Source organism: Physella acuta, unplaced genomic scaffold (genome assembly GCF_028476545.2).
Source record: "Physella acuta isolate Inbredline_101_S28 unplaced genomic scaffold, ASM2847654v3 ptg000538l, whole genome shotgun sequence".
Classification (NCBI taxonomy): domain Eukaryota; kingdom Metazoa; phylum Mollusca; class Gastropoda; family Physidae; genus Physella; species Physella acuta.
Window position 1 is genome coordinate 472,891 of NW_026732057.1, and position 21,018 is coordinate 493,908.

A 21,018-nucleotide genomic window follows, 5' to 3' on the forward strand; every position below is an offset into this window, starting at 1 on the left:
TACTCATGCCTCTACTGATGATACTGATGAACATTTACCTGTTTCTCGCCCCTTTAATCATTGAGCCACAGATTGAGTACGTCTATGTAGGGGGCGGTTTTATCGTCTGTGGTACTTTGTTGTACCTCGTCTTCATACACTTTCACTTCAAGGTCCCATTTTACGGTAGGTTAAAAAAGCTACATTCCTTAATAGAGTTCCAAAATTATTAATTAATTAACTAAATTATGATTTTTGCGAATGCGAATTTTTACTTTTATCCTAATAATGTATCCATATCTTTTAATCGTCCAGTAACTTTTGATTAATACTTAAAAACAGTAAAAGTATAGCCATATTTATTATTTAGAGTTTTATTGAAATTAGTATTGAGGGCGCTTACATCTAGGTAGCATTAACTTATGCAACAGTGTAGAATAAAGACCTGCCTTTGAGCTGTTTTTAATTACATTAATTTATAAACCCTAAATGTCTTTAAATACTGTTTTTTTTTAACAAATGAAACACATATAGAATTGGATTATGGTGAAAAAACTAGTGTTCAAGTTTTAACAAATTTTGAAAAAAGTAATTTTGTTTCGTTCACAGATCAATTCGTAACCTCAGCTCAACTCATTTTTCGTTTTTCACCAACAACTGACCAAGTAGACGTGGAATAATTTTTTTATTATTTGGTTTCTCGCTTAGTTGTGAATTGCCTAGCTGGCAGATATTGATTGGCAGATATAAATTAAATTAATATCAATACTTTCAATACTTTGAGTTCAACTTTACCGTTATAATTAACTAAACCGGCAACTTAAGACTTGTCAAGTCATGACATTTTGACACACAAACATGTATATATATATATATATATATATATATATATATATATATATATATATATATATATATATATATATATATATATATATATATATATATATATATATATATATATATCTCACACACTTTTATCTCTCTAACCCGAACATTTCGGACTTCTATCCGTTTATTGCGATGTGAAAAGCGGCTTCGAGCGGGTGTTACATCATTTATTGCCCGCAATCTAAGGGACAAGCACTCGTGTACCCGCTGATTCCCTTTTTGGTAAAGAGAAGGATTTACATTCAATTGGGAGAGATGTAAAGAGACACTCTAAGATATCAAACAGTGGGACAACTAGTTGGTAACTTTACATTTAAGACATAAATAGGCCTATATTTGCACATGTTGCTGTAAAATAAAATAGTATCGTATACGCCACGCAAGACAAACCCTTGAAACAATATCGGAAAACACCAAATGTTTTAATCAATCAGAAAGCAATTTCTACTAACTCAAGGTTTTTATGAAGATGAAAAACAACGCAATAAAAAACGCCCTTCTCTGTTTGCTTAGATGTTTCCGATGTCACTGAAAATATTTAAAACAGTTTAAACGAAATAAATATAAAATAAAAGACAGTTTCTTATAAAGTTTAAATGCTTAAAGAAAAATAATTTTAAAACATTTTTGAAGATGTGTATAAAATAAAAAATGTGAATTATTGGTAATTTATGTATTACTAATCGATTATGGTAATCAAACTGTAATTAAGCTCTTATCTGTAAATGTAAAGTAACTTTGGAATAATGAAAAACAACTAGTTAAAGGCTAATTAGGGGATGTTTTGTGCGACTGCAAAAATTAATAGCCGAGGATCGGACGAAATAAAAGGAAGTGGTGGAGGCCCTATGTTCCATAAGGAGCAAAGAGGACTAAGTCAAGTAAGTTAAATTAGGGGATTACACTCCAGTTCACTGTTCAATGACAATAGTTTACCTTTTTAGTGTATATTATCACATTGCCAACAATTAAGTCTCTGTTGTTTTCTGTAGCCACGCACACATACGTGTAGCCATCATACATGTCTTCACTTTGGAACTTCAGCGTGGATGAATGCAGGTACTGGACACAGGTTGGCCCAGAACTCACCAGCACCGGCTCTGCGACTGATATATCAGATTTTACAGGATACGGTACAAAGTTACTTGACTTGTTACCGTACCTCCATTGAAATGTAATGTTTTTTGGTCCCTGTAGTAATACATGGCTATATTATAAGAAAACTAGTACAATTAAAGCTGAATCGATACGGTTTAAGATGGATTTTTGAATGAGTTTTTTTAATACGTAGTTCTACTCAGAGGGTCGCAGGGGTGTGTGGACCACACCGGGTGACACCATTTAGAGAGGGGGGGGGTGACACCAAGTAAAAAAATGACAAGATGTATACAATAAATATGTTTTTTTTTGCCAGTTCAATGAATCGTTCATTAGAGTTAAAAGATATTTTAAATATATATTGAAGGTCGCGATAAGGGAGGACGTAAAGAAACACTATGACATATGCAAGCAAACCGTAGAGAAAACAATGCTACACTCAGCTTTGTTAACAACCGATAAACAGCATTAGTAATAAATGTGAACACTTTCAAGCTTTTTCGGGCGGGGGTGGGGTGGATGGTTGGGGTTGGGGTGGGACACTAACTGCAAAATTAACATAGAAAAAAGGGGGGGGGGAGGTTACACCATGAGTTGCCAGACCCTAACTAGTGACGCCACTGAATCTACTGGAAATAGTCGAACCCGATACTTGCGGGTTAGCAGTCGGATGTTCTGCTATCCGACCACGCAGTCAATTTTCCTGATTATTACCTAATTACACCAATTAGCTCATTAAGAATTTCAATTACCTCACTATACTACACATGCTAATTCACAAAACATAATGCTAACTGTGTTATATTACACCAACAAAAAAAAACAACCTAAAAAAAACACACACTATATGACCGTCATGATCACATTAAACCACCTATCAAAACATTTTTTTTTACCTAAATATACCACACTAACTAATTAAAATAGTATAATTTTATAATATTTTTTAAACTCACTATTATATTTTTGCATATGGCAATAGGGTGTACACGGTATACCAGCGATTAAGTTAAGATTTTGAAATAAAAACTATGAAACAATAATTATGGCAGTACGTACATTAACTATACATGTTAAATTAACACTAGACCCTGCAGGATTGACCGACTCATTTGGCTTGCGTCCCTTGACATTGTGTGGATTTATAGTCAGTGACACGGGAATTGCTCGGCCTGTTTGAAAGTGAACGGTTTGCGAGCCAACTTTATTTTGTTTAATTATATATATATATATATATATATATATATATATATATATATAAAAGGTAAATAATTATCTAGGCTACTGGTTGATTTTGACGGTCGGGTAAGAATTCAACGGCAATTGTCCAATCGGGCAATGGTCGCATTCAGGCAAGTGTCGATTCGGGCAGTTGTCGCATTCGAACAAGTCTCCATTCGGGAAATCGGCATTCGGACAAACGGAATTAGGGCAAGTGTCTTTCGAGAATTTGTCGTAGACCCCAGAAGGTACACACCCTAAAATCATTGTTGAAATTACCTTCGATTTTTCCTATCAATGACAAAGATTTTATAGGGAAATACGACAGGTCAGTTTTGACTACTTTGCATATTTTTCCCGGATATGGCGAGTTTTTTTTTTCTTACACCACTAGACGTTTTTCTTTCACCTCACAAAATATCAAGGGGGGGGGGGTTGTTCGGCAAATTTTTTTTTGTAATGTAGCTAGTATAAAGAGAATTTCACTCGCGGTCAATTTGTAGCACTCGTTGAGTTGAACCGACAGCTTTTCCAGCGTGTTCTGAAAAGTGTCTTCTTACTGAAGAAGTTGACTAAGAACTGTGTTCGTTCAAAGATGTCTCATGATATGCTTTGCCATTCGGCAATTTTAGTTATAAAAGGACTCCAATTAAAATCACGAAAACGTGAGGCAAGAAATATAGATCTCTCCCTCTGAACGCTTTGGTGATTATTTCAAAATAAATTTGAATCTAAAATATCTGATTTGCACACTCTGTGAATGTAATGTTCATCCCGTGTCTGATTTTGCTATTTTTTTTACTAGCTGTTCTGGAATAATAATAACAAAATTGTTACTGGGAATATTACGTTCTGATCACATTTTAAATTAAACAAATCATTTCATAAATCGGTGTCCTCACTTTCAATTATATATATGACATTAATACACGAAATCAACACCACACTTATACTTTTGTTATTTATCAACTACAGATACACGGCCTGTGCTCCGAGATTTAAAACTAGAATCTTACACCTATATCCAACACCTCTTTGATAAACTGTAACACCTACAGAAAAGAATGTAGCTGAATATAATATCTTAAATAATTACACCACACTTAAATACCATAGTTTGAGAGATTATTTTAAACATAAGTCCAGGATACCGCAATTCGCCTTTAAAACTTAATCAAGACTGATTTATTATAGAATAGATAGTGTTATGGACATATCAATTCAGAAGAATCGCTCAAAATTTAATTGTCAAATTATTAATTACCCGGCGAGGGGGTTAATGTCGGGGGAGTATTGTCCTGGGGGGGAGTAATTGACGGCGGAAATACCCTGTTTCCTCCCCATATATATATATATATATATATATATATATATATATATATATATATATATATATATATATATATATATATATATATAAAACTGAAAAAGTTGTCGTTTTTAATGTGAACAATTAATAGTGCTAAAGACCAAACATGTTGACATGTACTGACGACCAATAAGAAACTTGCCTACAACAGTGAGATTGTGATGTCGCATGAAATAATCGCCAGCATACGGCAAATCAGCTCTGCAAAAGTAGAATCCTGCATCCGCGCAGTTAGCATCATAGACTGAAATTTCTATTTTCTTCAATTTTTTAGAATTTTTTTGAAAAAAATTAGAACTTCTGTCATCTAAGCCTCCAGAGAATTTAAAACTCCACTTTCTTGCAGGATACGTCTTTGGTGGATTCTTTAAAAAAAAATAACGAAAAAAAAATCAGTAGTCTTAGAAAATATAAATCAACAAAGCATAATAAATAAAATACTGCATACCTGGACGTTGTTTAAAGCGTGTCAAACAGCTTACCGTCAAAATATGTTATTCTGTCTAAATATGTTTAAAACGCTGGTTAAAAACAAATCAAAATAGGGTGATTACAATTAACAAAGTAAAACAATATTGCAGGGGTGATAATTTAAAAGTAAATAATTCCGTTGCTAACGTTTGCTATACTATTTAAGTTTAATTTATATTGACATTTTTTTCCCTTCATGCCTTTGTAAAGGACGGTTGTTAAATTAATTAAAGGTTTTTTAAGACTTTGTTTATTTTGCCGTTAGATTAAGTACAAAAGTTTGAACATTTTTTGAAACAATTATAAATTCTTTTAACTTTTGTAAGTATATACATGGTTCACACATTTAAAAAATGACAGTTTTATAAATAAACGTTTCGTACTTTGACTGCCAAATAATAAATAGTGCAAAGTATAATAAAAAACATAAAAATAATCATACATTTAATGTATGTAATGTTTAATTATATATAGGCCCCATATCGCATTTTGTTCGATATTCCAATTGATAAAAGTTGTATTGATAAAGGATCCACCATTATAAATATTTAAAAAAAATTCTAACATGAAATGTAAAAGGATTCATACTGTATTTTACGAACTGTTATAGCGTACAATACTTTTTAAGAATAAATGCCTACCTGAGATGTAAATAGAATTATGGTAATAATGTATTTTGCTAACCGTTTTAGCATACAGTATTAAAAAAAAAATCCAGTCTGAGTTGTACATTCTTTTACAGTAGTTCTGTATTTTACTAACTGTGTTAGCTTACACTATTTAAAAAAAAAATTCTCACCTGAGATATAAATAGTTTTATGTTAGCGCCGCATCTTGCTGTTTTAGCGTACAATAATTTTTAAGAATAAATTCTTACCTTAGATTTAAATGAAATTATAGTAACACTGTACCCCGCTAACTGTTTTAGCATGCACACTTTTTTATTCAAAGTTCTAACCTGAGATGTATAAGGGGGTTCGATACTGTTGTAACTTGCTAACTCTTGCAGCTTACTTGTCCCGTTTGTCCATTCAATATAAAGGGTATACAAATTTTCATCAGTTGATGTAATACCAGCAATTGACGGGTCACATTGCAAAATAAACAATCCTCCTTGCTCAACCACTGTCGGACCGACAAGTGCATCACTAATCAAATCGATGTTCGCCTCACTACAAAATATAAATAGTTGTCAGTGAAATACAAGCAATTATTAATCTGCTATTTTTAAGGAGAAGTATTAAAATGAAAATACTATAGCTTCACAGCTTCATATCTATGCATGTTGTGTCAAATTGATAACCATACATTAAACCACTAGCCAAAAGTGAAGACAGAAAACTTCAACGAATATAATTTATATTAAAGACATAGGCATGGACAAAAAGTATTGTGACAATTATCTAGTATGACATATAGCTGTTTAAGTTTCTATCATGTAAAATGTTTTATGATATACTTAGACATTGAAAACATAAAGATTTGGTGTTAATCACAAGTGATATATATTTGTTGTTTTTTTAAAAATATTTTTACTGCAATTTTAAGAATATTGATCTTAAAATAATTTACAGCTTTTGTAGCAATGTAAATTAGTATCAAGTTTTAAATTTTACAAACCTTTTTACTTAAATTTATTTCCACACAGTATTCCGATCCATAAACAAAACGTAGAGTTAAACCGTATTAAATCCAAACACTAAAAACAACCACAACCTGACACTACATACTTTCAGCTATCTTTTCGTGTAATACAAATGACTTGAATAATATGACATCATTTTAAACTTAATGTATTCGTACTGAAAGACAACATGTACACTAAGGCAGAGAATTAAGTCATGTTTTGAACCGTTGTAATTCATACCTGTTAACATGTCCCACAGGCCCTAAAAGTAACAAAACGATTTGACAATTAATTGAAATATTTACGTTATTTAACTACTTTTGAAAAAAAAAATATCTTTAAAAACTGATATAAACTAGCAACAGAAAGTAAAGGCGATAACAATTATTTTAAGATTGATAAGATGTATGTACCTTTTTTAATCTCAAATTGACCACAATGTTAAGTTGACACTATTTTTACAGCTATTTAAATTTAAATACACTAATAAACAAATACAGAATAAATACACTTATTTTGCACCTATATAAAAAGTATTTTATTTATATATATATATATATATATATATATATATATATATATATATATATATATATATATATATATATATATATATGTATATATATCAGTAATATATTACAAATTGGTGCTGTAGACTAAATATACCTATGTCTGTGAATATAGTCATATTTCCAACAATTGTGTCTATGTTGTTTTCCGTTGCAATACACACATACACGTAGCCGTCATAATCATCTATTGGGTTAAACTCCAGAGTTGACGAATTAAGGTAATGGACACAGGTTGTTCCCGAATCGACTAAAACAGGACCGTCTAATTTTTTTTTATTGCGGACTTCCACGGGATAAGACGTAAAGCTTTGGAAGTTACTTAAACTGTTTCCAAACTTCCAACGGAGAGACACGTTGAAAGACCCCTGCAATATAACAGACTAAATATTGGGAAAAAGCCAACAGACTATAACATGTTAAAAGTGCTCCTTAGGCTCCGTTATGAACATGCTTTAAGCACGAAGATTAAATTATTTTTAATTAGCCTCCAATGTTAAACCGTCGGCAATAAAAATAATAAAATAAAATAATAATATAATAATAAAAATAATAAAAAAAATTAGGATATACTCTGATGCGAAAATTAAAAAATACATAGGTACTTTATATCATATTTTCCTTTATTTTGTCGGCAATAGAAATAATAAAATAAAATAATAATATAATAATAAAAATAATAAAAAAAAATAGGATAAACTCTGAAAATAAAAAAAATACATAGGTACTTTATATCAATTTTATCATATTTTCCTTTATTTTGTCGGCAATAAAAATAATAAAATAAAATAATAATATAATAATAAAAAAATAAAAAAAATAGGATATACTCTGAAAATTAAAAAATACATAGGTACTTTATATCAATTTTATCATATTTTCCTTTATTTTGTCCAAGACACACTGGGACGCCACCAAAAACTCTTTCCACTTCAGCCAGTCTCTAGCATTTGTTTTTGGCACTTCCCCAAGATAATCCTTCCATTGTCAGTTGCTTTTCTGCAGAGCGCCTCTAAGTCTCTTTTTGCCTTCCATGTATTCTTTTTCGTTGAGGCTCTCAGCGCCATTCATTGGATGTCTTATGGATTCATTCTTAAAATCTGCTCGATCTAGCCCCATACCTTTTTTCTTCAATTGTTTTGAAAACGGCTTCCATTTCCACTTATCAAAATAACATTGTTTCTTTTCAATTTACGTTATGTTTTTTATTTTGTATAACAGCTTTAAAAAATCACATCACTTACCTTTACAGTGCAATTTAACTTTACAATCTTTGCTCGAACTACGCACGAGGCTTGGGTGCCGTGTCCTACTTTGAACTGAGGATATATACTGATCGGCATCGGAACGAATCGATCTGATTAGAGATTAAATGTTTATGGATCAAGCTTATTTAGTTTGTTAGTTTTAATGCAAATATTAAAAGCGCATGTCATTTTACAATTTGATTTTCAATTTGATACAACTTAACAATACATTTGAGCTTTTCAATAATCAATTAACTTTGTTCGGTACGATAGTGACGCATTAAAGATATTTCTGATAAATTAATATAGTTCTAGATAACCTGTAATAAACCAGGATAATTTTTAAAATAGTAATGAAGGTATTGTTGTAACGAGAGCCGAACGATTCTCGAATGAATACTTGCCCGACTGTGAAAATACCCAAAAGCCACTTTCCCGAAAAAAGAGTTAAAATTACATATATACGAAGTAGACATTGTTGATAAACCTGTATCGCACATTTTGATAATTAACACAATTGTCAACTTAAAGTAAAACATAAAAAAATGTATATTGTATATTACCAAGTAGACAGTTTTAATCAATTTGGAGATCGAACATAAAGGACTACGTGTGGTGCTTAAATTTCCCACTTAAACAGCATCTCATTCTTTTGTGAAATGACCCCGATTCAACACAGGCTTAACACACCAAATGAACGTTCAATGTTGCGAAACATAACGGTTATTTCACAACAGTAAACGTCGGCCACCCAAGGTGCTCAAGATAGTAAATAAAGGAATGTGAAGACACCACCGCAAACACAACACTTACAAAGTTTTAAAGAATTATTTTTTTCACAGCAATTACACTTTTTACAAGCTTTTATGTAACTCATTCTGTCTGTCGTCAGTCTAGATCGAAACGCCCGAGCAAAATTACGGACACTTCTAACTGACAGATACGGTTCATAGTTAGAACGTGGGTCAAGACATGAAGACAATGCATCGTGACATTAAATTTGACTTAATTGGTCACCTAATTAATCTTTTATGAATTAATTAAAATTTGGACCGAATTAGTAGGCAGTTCTATCCACACGCGTCATCACGGCAAAAGCGTGTCATCACGATTAATAGGTGCGCAATGTTTTTTAGCCATGTAACTCTTTTGTTTTTGTAAATAAAAACATGTAAAGTAAGAAATATAGTTTCTTTAAAGTTATTTAAAGTTATTTAAATAGTAGTGTATAATTTATTTTCTCATTTTTAGTGTCTTATTACATAAAAGCTTGTTATTAAAACGTTTTTTATCAAATTAAAAAAAAATACGTCTACATTTTACAAAACATAAACACATTTCTATTTCTTATACTTAGAACTGTGTTGATTATCAGAATATCAAATTCAAATTTATTTTGATTGTGTACTTGGTAGTATATAATATTAACGTTTTTCTGAAAAACGACCTTCGGGCAAGTGTCTTTCGGATATTTGTCCCATTAAACAAGTGTTTATTTGGATATTTGTCCCATTGGGGCATACGTGTTCAGGATTTTGTCGTAAACCTTATTTAACAAGGAGAAGTAATCTCAGACAGTGGCGTAGCGAGGTCGGGTGTCACCCGGTGCGGCACTTAATGGTGTCACCCCCCCCCCCCTAGAGGCGTAGCGACCCTTCCCGGGGACAAGGCACATTTTCGATTTGCACTCCCCCTCAAGTTTTCGATTTGCACCCCCCCTGAAGTTTTCAATTTGCACCCCCCCCTCAAACTTTCGATTTGCACCCCCCTCAAGTTTTTCTCTATATATTTTGCTATTTTTTGTCTTGGTGTCACCCCCCCCCTAAATGGTGTCACCCGGTGCGGTCCGCACCCCCCGCCCCCCCCCCTCGCTACGCCCCTGATCTCAGAATAATCTGTGGAGAATGTTTGGAAGTTAATAATGCATACATAACTCGCCTTTCACAACGAGAGTCTGGTAACTCTCCTTTGTTATTAAAGTATTAGATGTGCCAACAAGGTATTCTACGATACAAAAGTAAGAGCCGGCGTCCTGACATTTAGCATCAACCGCATATATTTCAATTCTCATTGTGTTTCTGTTTTTTGGTCTATCCGCTGTACCCCGTAGGCTTCCATCGAAATTGTAAGTCCAATTCCTCACAGGAAAAATTCGTGAAGGATCCTGAAAATGTTTTTTTAAGCGGAATTCTCAAAATGAATGTAACTATCAATGCTATTGTTAACGTCAGTGTTTATCCGTATGTCACACCCGCATCGAAATTAACATTTGCATGGACATAAACTCAAAGGGGGGAGGGGGGGGTGTGCGCGGATCGCACCGAGTGACACCATTTAGGGGGGTGACACCAAGGCAAAAAATAGCAAAATATATATGGTGCAAATCGAAAGTTTCAGGGGGGGGGGGTGCAAATCGAAAATTTGAAAGTTTGTCCCCGAGAAGGGTCGCTACACCTCTGGGTGGTGACACCATTAAGTGCCGCACCGGGTGACACTTCCAATTTTAACACTGAGTAGGACTATTGACATTTTAATTAAACGTATACTGTAAAAATAGAGTTAACTTAGTTTGAAAAAAAACAACAACAAATATAAACAACTTTTGGAATAATAAGCCTTTAAATAAAAAAAAACAAAGTTGCTTTCTAAAGTACAATAATTTTTCACTCATGAAATGATATACATATTTTAGTCAGATTTTTCTTTAATCTGAACTATGCGATAATCTATTGGTCTATCTTGTTTGTAATTTAATCTATTAAATTTTTCTTTAGGGGGGGGGGGGGATTTCGTTATCGTCGGTTGTTTTTACTTTATAAAATTTGCAATTTCTTTGCAAATGTATTAGACTAGCACTTTCCAATGTTAGTTCCATATAATTGAATATAGTATATTTGAATGGTCGATTAGAAACAATACATTTAAATTTTGTTATAAATGTTTTTTTTAGATTGTTTTTATAAAGCAAGATGTTTTGAAAAACGTTAGATTGAAAAACAAAAAACTTACTCTAACCGAAAGAATAGGTGCAAATGTCCAGTATTTTGCTACAACTATTTTTTCTGATCCGTTATTTAGTTGAACTAATACACTTCCAATAGAAGCATCGGCTGGAACTGCAGCACGCGACGCGTCACATGTCACAGTAAACGATCCACCAGCCTCGACCTCAGTTTTGCTGAGAATATTGTTACTCATAGTTTGACTGCAGCCTGAAATGGTAATCCATTTTCAATAATTAGCAGCCGAACCGTTCAAAAATGAAACATTAACAGTGAAAATCGATATATAAATAAGATACTAATCATGTATTTTTAAATCTCTAACACAACACATGGCGTGTACTAACTAAAAAAAAAATGCCATCAACCTAACCTTTAGACCAACATAACAGCATAGCCGCTAACACGAATAACACACCGTTGTCCATTTAGAAATGCTGTTTTTTTTTTCTTAAAGTTGTTCAAAAAATATCATACAAGCGAAACGCAAAGTTGGAGAGAACTGCTACGAAGGTTTAAGTAAGCTGCTCTGTGCAAGCACGGCTATCTGGTCTCAGCTAAAATTATATATGAGCGTATATAGAAGTATTTCTGGTGTATAGGCGTTTCCACTGGGGGAGCAGGGGACTGTACTACCCTCTTATGACAGCTGATGTAGGCCTATTCGAGTGAAATTGAAATTTTAGTAATTTGAGGTTGGTGATATTCTTTTAGGTAATTGTGGATTAGATGGACTGCATTAGGAACTTGTGTATTTCATAGACTCCATTAGGAATTTGTGGATTTCATAGACACCATTAGGAAATTGTGGATTTCATAGACTCCATTAGGAAGGAACTTGTGGATTTCATAGACTCCATTAGGAAGGAACTTGTGGATTTCATAGACTCCATTAGGAAATTGTGGATTTTATAGACTCTATAAGGAAATTGAGTTCGTAAAATATGTTGTTAGGGACTCATTTACTCAAAAAAGGTTTATTATGTATTTCTTCTTCGATTTTAATTTTAATTTTGGAAGTGATGTCCTCCAACTGGATTAAGTATTACGTGTCAACGTGTTATGCGTTGCATCGGACGTTGACTCCGTTTTCACACTGCTTATCTTTCTGAAATTTTTCCCATATAATTTGTCCAACCGGGCAGCAGTTGTTTGATTTTGGAGATGGGTTGCTGTCTCCAGCTTACGAGCCTAATCTGCCAGGGCGTTCGAACTTGGTAGTTTTCGATTTAGCAGCCACGAGCTTTACCGACCCGACAACGCCGATCCTTTTATTACATATTTACTTAAAATGAGTTTTAAAATCGACTCCACACGCATTTTATTTTGGTCAGTTAGTGCAAAATAGCCGTGAGGTAAATACCTCTAGCTAGTCATTAACCCTAACCTTAGGCCTAATGTTTAAAAAAACGTAGCTCCGCCTCTTAAACTCTACAATAGCCGCGTCACCGCTTTTTATTTATTAATAATTTACAAATATGTATCAGATTAATCCGACGGGACTAAACATTCATGTGGGTAATTAAAAAAAACAATTCAAAACAAATGGATTAACCTACCCAACTCCTGCAGCGAAATCGAACATGTAATACGACAAATGATACAGCTTCGTTTTGTTCAAAGGATTTACATGAGAATGAGAATATTGATAGTTTAAACAACAATCTGCTTCATCACAGTAGGGCTTGTCTTCCAATGCGGGTTAAAGGCTATTGTACCGCACAGCGAGACACGAACAAATGAAACAACACTGTACCACAATTAAAACCAAAGGGATAATGACATTTAAAACAGTATAGTGAACATAATCCAAGACAGGGGTTTAATGAATACAATAGAGGATATTATAATGACATATGGTTTTTCAGTGGTAGAACAGACATATATCTGAATATAAGCAGTGAGTATCCCGAATCTACCATATCTACCAAACTACCATGTATACTGTCATGCTCAGCAAGACATTAACACAAACTGCAAGCGAACACACTAACATAAGACCAAGGTAAACATAAGACGAGAGCTTCTATACTCTTCAAGACAATATCCTATACACATTTACAATGAGAGCTTTTAAATCCGTACGACGAAATTGTATATAAGTATCGAGACATTAAATACCCGACAATTACTTATATACCCTTACGAAGAGTTCTTATATACCCATACGGCAAGATCTTAAATACCCAACGGGATCTTATATACCCATGCGATTTTACCTTATATACCCGTACGATGAAACCTTATACACTGGACAAGACCTTATAATACCCGACGAGACTTTATATACCCGACGAAACCGTATATATCTGGCGAGACCTAATATAACCATACGACAAGACCTTAAATCCCCGACGAGAATTTATATACCCGACGAGGCATTATATACCGGTACGACGAGAACTTATATACCGGTACGACGAGGCCTTATATACTTGACAAGACCTTAACTATCTGAACGTCGACACAACACAACTAACACACGACAACAACACATTGAATGATATGGGTCTTTACGGGGAAGTGAGTACACCGCGACAGCTTTTTCGTTCCTCTTTCATAAGAAAGATAGTTTAGTGTGTATGTAGAACCATAACCTTTGTCAACTGACTGCCGATAAAATGACTCCCTCTGACAGATGGCTTAGTATGGGACACATGCGTATTTTATCACTAACTCACTTGTGATTCAAGAGTTATGTTCAGAGTTTCTTTTATGCATCTCTTGAAGGGGGCCCCGCCTCGCCCGAATACGTCTACCGTCCCGCCAAACGAAATAGACTTTGTATGGAAAACAGATACTCTTACTAGTAACCGCCCCCGGAAATTTTAAGTGCCCCTACGGAAAAAAAAGTTTGGAAGAAGCACGGAATTACACGATCTGACGGTCTTATTTAGCAAACTTGAAATCATTTGACGGGTCCATCTAATACTTATTATAATTAAATAAAATGTTTTGAGTAAAATACCCTTAAAATCCATGGTTCCAAAGCTGAAAAATTCAGGAATAGCAGTCGAACGTTCTACCAATGGACTTCGCTGTCCTTTATACAATATTATAAAAACGGTTAAAAATGGACAAGCTTTTATATATGCACTAATAATAACATTATTCTCTTTATATGTCTAGCTATGACATCATCTTTATGGTACTATGAATAAAATTTAGGTCAAGAAAAACAGTACAAAGTGTAGCAACATATTTCTTTATGAGTATAAACTAAAACAAATATAAAAACCTTCTTTATAATAACAAGCTTTTTATTGTTTTTTGCCTTAGACATGTAATGATTGAGTTAAAACCACGACAAGTGGCTCGTGTTCCATGAAAGATATTTATCTGCCCCAAGTGGATCCTGGTCGAGAAAAAACAACAACAACAAAACATCCAAAGAAATTTAAAAAAAAATTTAATATTGAGTAAAGCTTACATAATTCCACAAGTGTGTTTTTGTTATGAAGAACAAAATATCTCTATAGTTTTTGTGAAAAATATTTGTTTTATACATTAAAAAACAACACTTTCATGTTTCATCAATCATTAGGGCTCATCCATAAATAATGTCAAACTCAGTGGGGGAGGAGGGGGGGGGGGTGTCGTAATTTTGTGACGATATATGAAGAGGGGAACTGGTGAGGGTTTTAGATAGTATGACGTAATAGTTTTGAATTTAATTAAAAAAAAGGTTATTTGAATTTTAGCAGTTATTAGGTGTAAGAGATATATTTAAAAAAATTGTAATATACATTAAAATATTTTATATTGACCCAGCTCAGACTTATTTTAAAAATAAATCGATGATTTAAAAACAAATATTTAAACTACAATTTTGAGAAAAAAAGAAGTTGAGAGAGAGAGAGAGAAAGAGAGACAGAGAGAGAGGCGTAGGCTGAGCAGGATATGGTTTTAGCACGAGAAGGGGTGGAAATCTTTTAGTGACATAGTGTGTGACAGTGGGAAGGTAGAAATCGTCAAATTAGCATGACGTCATATATAGGTGACACCTTAGATTAAATTTTAGCAATATAGAAAAAAAAACACAAGGCTAGTATATACCGGCTCCTTTCTCGATCGCAACTAAAACACTCAGTTTAAATTTGAAAATATTCTTTTTAATCTTCGTATTTAGCAGACACAACGCCGGCTTGCATTTTAGCGTCTAGTTGTGTAATGTAAAATCATGTATTAACATTTTTATGTTGGATGAATAGATTTGTAATCCCATCCAACCACAAAAAGACAACAAAAAAACAATATCCATTTTCCATACTGCCTAAAAATAAACTTGTATTTACCAATTTTATTAGAAAAAGTTGTTAGACTAGAGACAGCAAATAAACGTATTGCAGTTCAAAACACGATGTAAATTTAAAAATCTGGACAATTATTTAAAACAACTGTACACTAAATCCAGAGGTGTAGCCAGGGCGGGGCGGGGGTGCTGACACCATTTACGTTGGTGACACCAAGGCAAAAAAAAAAGCAAAAATGTACAGAAGAAAAAATGTTTTTTTGCCAGTTCCATTAATGATTAATTTAAATTAAATCGTCTTTTAAGTACAAATCGACAACTTTTGCACCATGAGGTAAACGTGCTAAGTATAGAGAAAACAATATACTTAAATTAAAGACCGATGTAGGCCAAAACACACACACATACACACACACACATATATATATATATATATATATATACTTGGTTTTTTTTTGGGGGGGAGGGGTTACACCACGATGTGCCGCATCAGGTGACAACCGACGCCCCTGATAGGCAAAGCCTAGACAAGTGTCGCCATTCAAGTTAATTCCCGTGTCAGTTATGCCTCACAGATAAAAGGGAAGGGGGAACCAATACAAGAGGCATCGGCTAATTTATTGACGTTGTAGAGAACACCACAGTCGTTTCCATCGGTGGGGAGTCCGTTTGGCTCTCCATCACTCCATAGCAGCGACGCCTGGTTTTGGGTTAATGTGCTGTTGTCCTCCTCCCAGATATACGTGCCCTCTACGTCTATGTCGTTCAGGCCAATATACACAACTGGATTTGATCCCGCCATTCGCCGCACCAGCTTAAGCTTTTCTTCTGTTTTGACTGACGCCAGAAAGCCCCCTAGACCAACGCAGTAATCTCTAGCGTCGGGGTAATTTATCGCGGTTGAGATGAAGCTCAGGCAGGAGTACGTATTGCCGGAGTTGAGTACTATAAAACCTTTAGAAGCGTCACAGTGTGAGTACGGATGCCGAGTGTAGAGCTGACCTTCATCAGACGCGGGGGGTGGTACCGAGGTAAACATCCAGGTTGCGTGTATGCAAGTGCGTTTGAGTTTGTTGAAGATCACATTTCGGCACGTGGTATCGTATTTAGCCTGACATGCAGATATGCAAGAAATTATAGACATTGCGGAAGTTATGTTTCCTAGACGTACTGGTCCATAGAGCGGCGATTTCAATTTGTAAAATCTCGACTCCTTGCCATCACACATTTTGTATTCGAGGAAAACTATTAAAAAAAATGTGTAAAAAAAATTAATCAGCCTTCATCACATATTTAGTAAAATGTAACTGTAACGCAAGTTGTTGTTAGGAGCAAGATTAAAGAAAGAGTAAAGATAGCTTGAATCAATTAATGTTAATTTTTTTTTAGTTAAAAGTTGCCCTGTCTTCGAAAATTTAATATGAATGTATTGACCTTAAGCAGAAGAGATACTAATGCTTGCAAATATTTTAAGTACATTAACTTAGACACACACTTATAAATAAGAAAAGGCTTATATATAAATCATTATGTAAAAAATGATCGCCATATCAAAAAGTGCCACTTTCGGATTTTGGAAAGCACGATTGTTTTGACAGTTTTCACAGAAAATATAATAAGGAATTTTGTAATTCGTTGCCACATAGCATTCAGAAATATTATGTATCATCACTAGTATCACACTGCTATGCCAATGATTAGATTTATTTAAGAATAAAATAACGCTTATTAAAACATTTTAAAATATTTCATTTACCTTCAATCCAAAGTGCAAGCAATGTAAGAAGGTTCATTTTAAACAAGTTAAATGAATGATTTCAACCCGTTTCTTACGTCGTGCTGATTTTTACTTGTTTTCAGGAAGTGCTGATGTTAACCCGTTTATTAAATAGTGCTCATGTCAACACTTTTCTTAAGTCTTGCTGATGTCAACACGTTGCTGTCTACACGTATGTTCCACACTGTCTAATGTGATTTTTTTTCCCATCCAAAAACAAACACAGTCTTTGTTTTATAATCGAGGACACAAAACAATCAATTTTCTAGGTCTTTACGGCTGAAATAATATAATATGGATCCAGTTCTGATGGTATCTACAACTTGATACTTAAAATGTAGTTCAGTTTGAGCCTGAGTTGTAAATATATAATACACCGCTATTAGATGTATTAGATTGCTTTAGGAGTTCTGGTGTGGCGGATGTTTTTGAGTGTGTTCTTCTAGTGGCTTCAGTTCCTCAACTTAACGATTAAATTTGTCGTGACGAACTGCGTACTTTTTACGATAAAATCAATACACTGTTAGTGTCCCACCTAAGGGATGCTTGTGAAAAATTGCTAAAATTTAATAAAAACTATTTTAAAAAATCACATTATGTTTCATTGTATTTGGAAATGGTAAACTATTGTATTTGTATGTGTTTTATGAAGAAATTTAATTTAGAAAAAAAAAGTATAGCAATGACTTTTCGAGATCTGTACAAAAAAAAAATACGCGCACACAGAAAAGTGCATCTAAAATGCATTTGAAACGTGTAGCAGTACCACATTTCTATGTAATAAAAATATAAGAGTAACAATTTTTATCTACTTTGTAATATCAAGTGTACAACAAGCGTTCCATATGTTGGACGCTAACAACGTATGGCCCCATGTAGATTGTTGCACAAACGTCACATTTATTGGACACTAGCGAGAAACACAGTAGTAAATGTTCATGTTAAATGGTTTTTATGTTGAAACAATTTTTGTTTTAAACTGTTCACTTTGGGGTGTTAAGTGTTATTTATAGATATTTGATTTTGACCTTGACCAATATATTTGTTATATATTATTGTATACAAATCGAGAATGAATTTTTTTTTTATGTTGCTAAAATGGTTAACAAAATGTATTCCAGATATTGATTACATCTTAAAGTTACAAGTATATATATATATATATATATATATATATATATATATATATATATATATATATATATATATACATATATATATATATATGCCTATATATATACGCCTACACACACACACACATATATATATATATATATATATATATATATATATATATATATATATATATATATATATATATATATATATATATACGCATATAATGGCAACAAATTATGACCCAAAACTATAACACATAACAAATTGATTGTGGACAATTTAACAAATAGTTTGAAAACGAAATGTAGGTAATTAAATATTTATTCACCTAGTTACCGCAGTTTCTGTGAACAAATCCATATTATTTTTAACGATTTCGTCTTAGAGAAATTACGTATAGATAAGAATGGCACACATCACGATGCGTTGGTTGTTAAAACAATTGTTTTCATTTTGTGGTTGTAAGGGGGGTATGTAATATTCAGGATCAATTGGTTCAAAGCATAAGATTAGCTGTAGATAACTTATACCTTTACAAACCATTTTTTTAAAAACACAAATAGAGCGTGTAAGTACGTCATCTCCATTTCCTTCACAAATTTGCGAGCTAGTATTTTTCAAACCAAATATTACTATAATTTTTTAAATCAGTAAAAAAAGACAAAACAGTAAAGTTTTTTCCTCTATTATAAAGTTTTTAAAAATTCTAATAGTCTAAAAGATGCATGCTAGCTTAAAAAAAAAATATGGCCTAAAATGCTTATTAATATGAATTAATGGCTATAACTTTTATTTTCAAATCTTTTAATTTTTTTTTATGTTTACATAGTATTGTATGACAGCAAGGACCAACCATTAGACAATCGGAACACCCAGACAAAATTCAGATGGCTTGTGTGAACCTATCAGACTTTTTTCTCCGTGGGGGAGGACACCTGATATTTTTTTTTTGGGGGGGGGGGGGGGGGCGGACTAAATTTACCGGAGGGTAGGGGGGGGGGGAGGGCGCACACTGGTAAAGTGTAAATTTTCTATGTAAATTTTCATTTCGTTCACGGGGGGGGGGGGGTGGTAGACTTTTTATGGGGGTAGGGGAGGGGAGAAGCACACGAATGTAAACTATGAGAATGTAGATGGATTAGCCTTTGTAGTTCAATGTAATGTGGGATTGATTGTTATTGGCCTGTCGGGTGAACGGTAATAATTCGGTTGTTGGAGTAAAGATGAGGATGATGGATAGTTCTTTTTAGATGAACATTTCCAGAGCTTGTATGAGTCTCGTAGTGTAGTGGGCACATATCTCAGGGTTCTAGTGGGCATATATCTCATGGTTCAAGAGGGCACATATCTGAAGGTTCTAGTGGGCACATCTCATGGTTTTAGTGGGCACATTTCTCAGGGTTCTAGTGGGCACATATCTCAGGGTTCTAGTGGGCACATATCTCAGGGTTCTTGTGGGCACATATCTCATGGTTCTAGTGGGCACATATCTCATGGTTTTAGTGGGCACATATCTCAGGGTTCTAGTGGGCACATATTTCAGGGTTCTTGTGGGCACATATCTAGTGGTTCTAGTGGGCAGATATCTCATGGTTCTAGTGGGCACATATCTCGGGGTTCTAGTGGGCACATATTTCAGGGTTCTAGTGGGCACATATCTCAGGGTTCTAGTGGGCACATATCTCGGGGTTCTAGTGGGCACATATTTCAGGGTTCTAGTGGGCACATATCTCGGGGTTCTAGTGGGCACATATTTCAGGGTTCTAGTGGGCACATATCTCATGGTCCTAGTGGGCACATATCTCATGGTTCTAGTGGGCACATATCTCAGGGTTCTAGTGGGCACATATCTCGGGGTTCTAATGGGCACATATTTCAGGGTTCTAGTGGGCACATATCTCATGGTTCTAGTGGGCACATATCTCATGGTTCTAGTGGGCACATATCTCATGGTTCTAGTGGGCACATATCTCAGGGTTCTAGTGGGCACATATTTCAGGGTTCTAGTGGGCACATATCTCAGGGTTCTAGTGGGCACATATTTCAGGGTTCTAGTGGGCACATATCTCGGGGTTCTAGTGGGCACATATTTCAGGGTTCTAGTGGGCACATATTTCAGGGTTCTAGTGGGCACATATCTCAGGGTTCTAGTGGGCACATATTTCAGGGTTCTAGTGGGCACATATTTCAGGGTTCTAGTGGGCACATATCTCAGGGTTCTTGTGGGCACATATCTCATGGTTCTAGTGGGCACATATCTCAGGGTTCTAGTGGGCACATATTTCAGGGTTCTAGTGGGCACATAGCTCAAGGTTCTAGTGGGCACATATCTCGGGGTTCTAGTGTTTTTAAATGAGCGACATGTAACACTAATGAGGTTGTTTAATAAAGTGATT

At 34.1% G+C, this 21,018-nt stretch overlaps 2 protein-coding genes across 2 annotated transcripts; both read right to left on the bottom strand.

The window, feature by feature from the left end:
• Positions 1–4,158: 4,158 nt before the first annotated feature.
• LOC131945863 (uncharacterized) lies at positions 4,159–8,567 on the bottom strand. Its single transcript, XM_059306474.1, has 6 exons — positions 8,470–8,567; positions 7,323–7,593; positions 6,897–6,918; positions 5,988–6,201; positions 4,683–4,923; positions 4,159–4,241 (listed from the first exon to the last, which is right to left on the bottom strand). The coding sequence occupies exons 2-6, from the start codon at positions 7,342–7,344 to the stop codon at positions 4,159–4,161; spliced, it is 582 nt and encodes a 193-aa protein (XP_059162457.1). The 5' UTR covers positions 7,345–7,593; positions 8,470–8,567.
• Positions 8,568–10,387: 1,820 nt separating this feature from the next.
• On the bottom strand, positions 10,388–11,912 carry LOC131945864 (uncharacterized). Its single transcript, XM_059306475.1, has 3 exons — positions 11,848–11,912; positions 11,482–11,684; positions 10,388–10,636 (listed from the first exon to the last, which is right to left on the bottom strand). Exons 1-3 carry the CDS (start codon positions 11,900–11,902, stop codon positions 10,388–10,390), a joined length of 507 nt encoding a protein of 168 aa, XP_059162458.1. The 5' UTR covers positions 11,903–11,912.
• Between the last annotated feature and the right edge of the window lie 9,106 nt (positions 11,913–21,018).

Bases quoted from the DNA above. Each gene is read 5' to 3' on its own strand.
- LOC131945863 (XM_059306474.1), bottom strand. From the start codon at position 7,344: ATGACTATATTCACAGACATAG. The intron at 6,919-7,322 runs GTATATTTAGTC...TGTTACTTTTAG, and splicing joins GACTATATTCACAGACATAG to GGCCTGTGGGACATGTTAAC. The intron at 6,202-6,896 runs GTATGAATTACA...TATATTTTGTAG, and splicing joins CCTGTGGGACATGTTAACAG to TGAGGCGAACATCGATTTGA.
- LOC131945864 (XM_059306475.1), bottom strand. From the start codon at position 11,902: ATGGACAACGGTGTGTTATTCGTGTTAGCGGCTATGCTGTTATGTTGG. The intron at 11,685-11,847 runs GTTAGGTTGATG...TTACCATTTCAG, and splicing joins GCTGTTATGTTGGTCTAAAG to GCTGCAGTCAAACTATGAGT. The intron at 10,637-11,481 runs GTAAGTTTTTTG...AAACATTTTCAG, and splicing joins CACCTATTCTTTCGGTTAGA to GATCCTTCACGAATTTTTCC.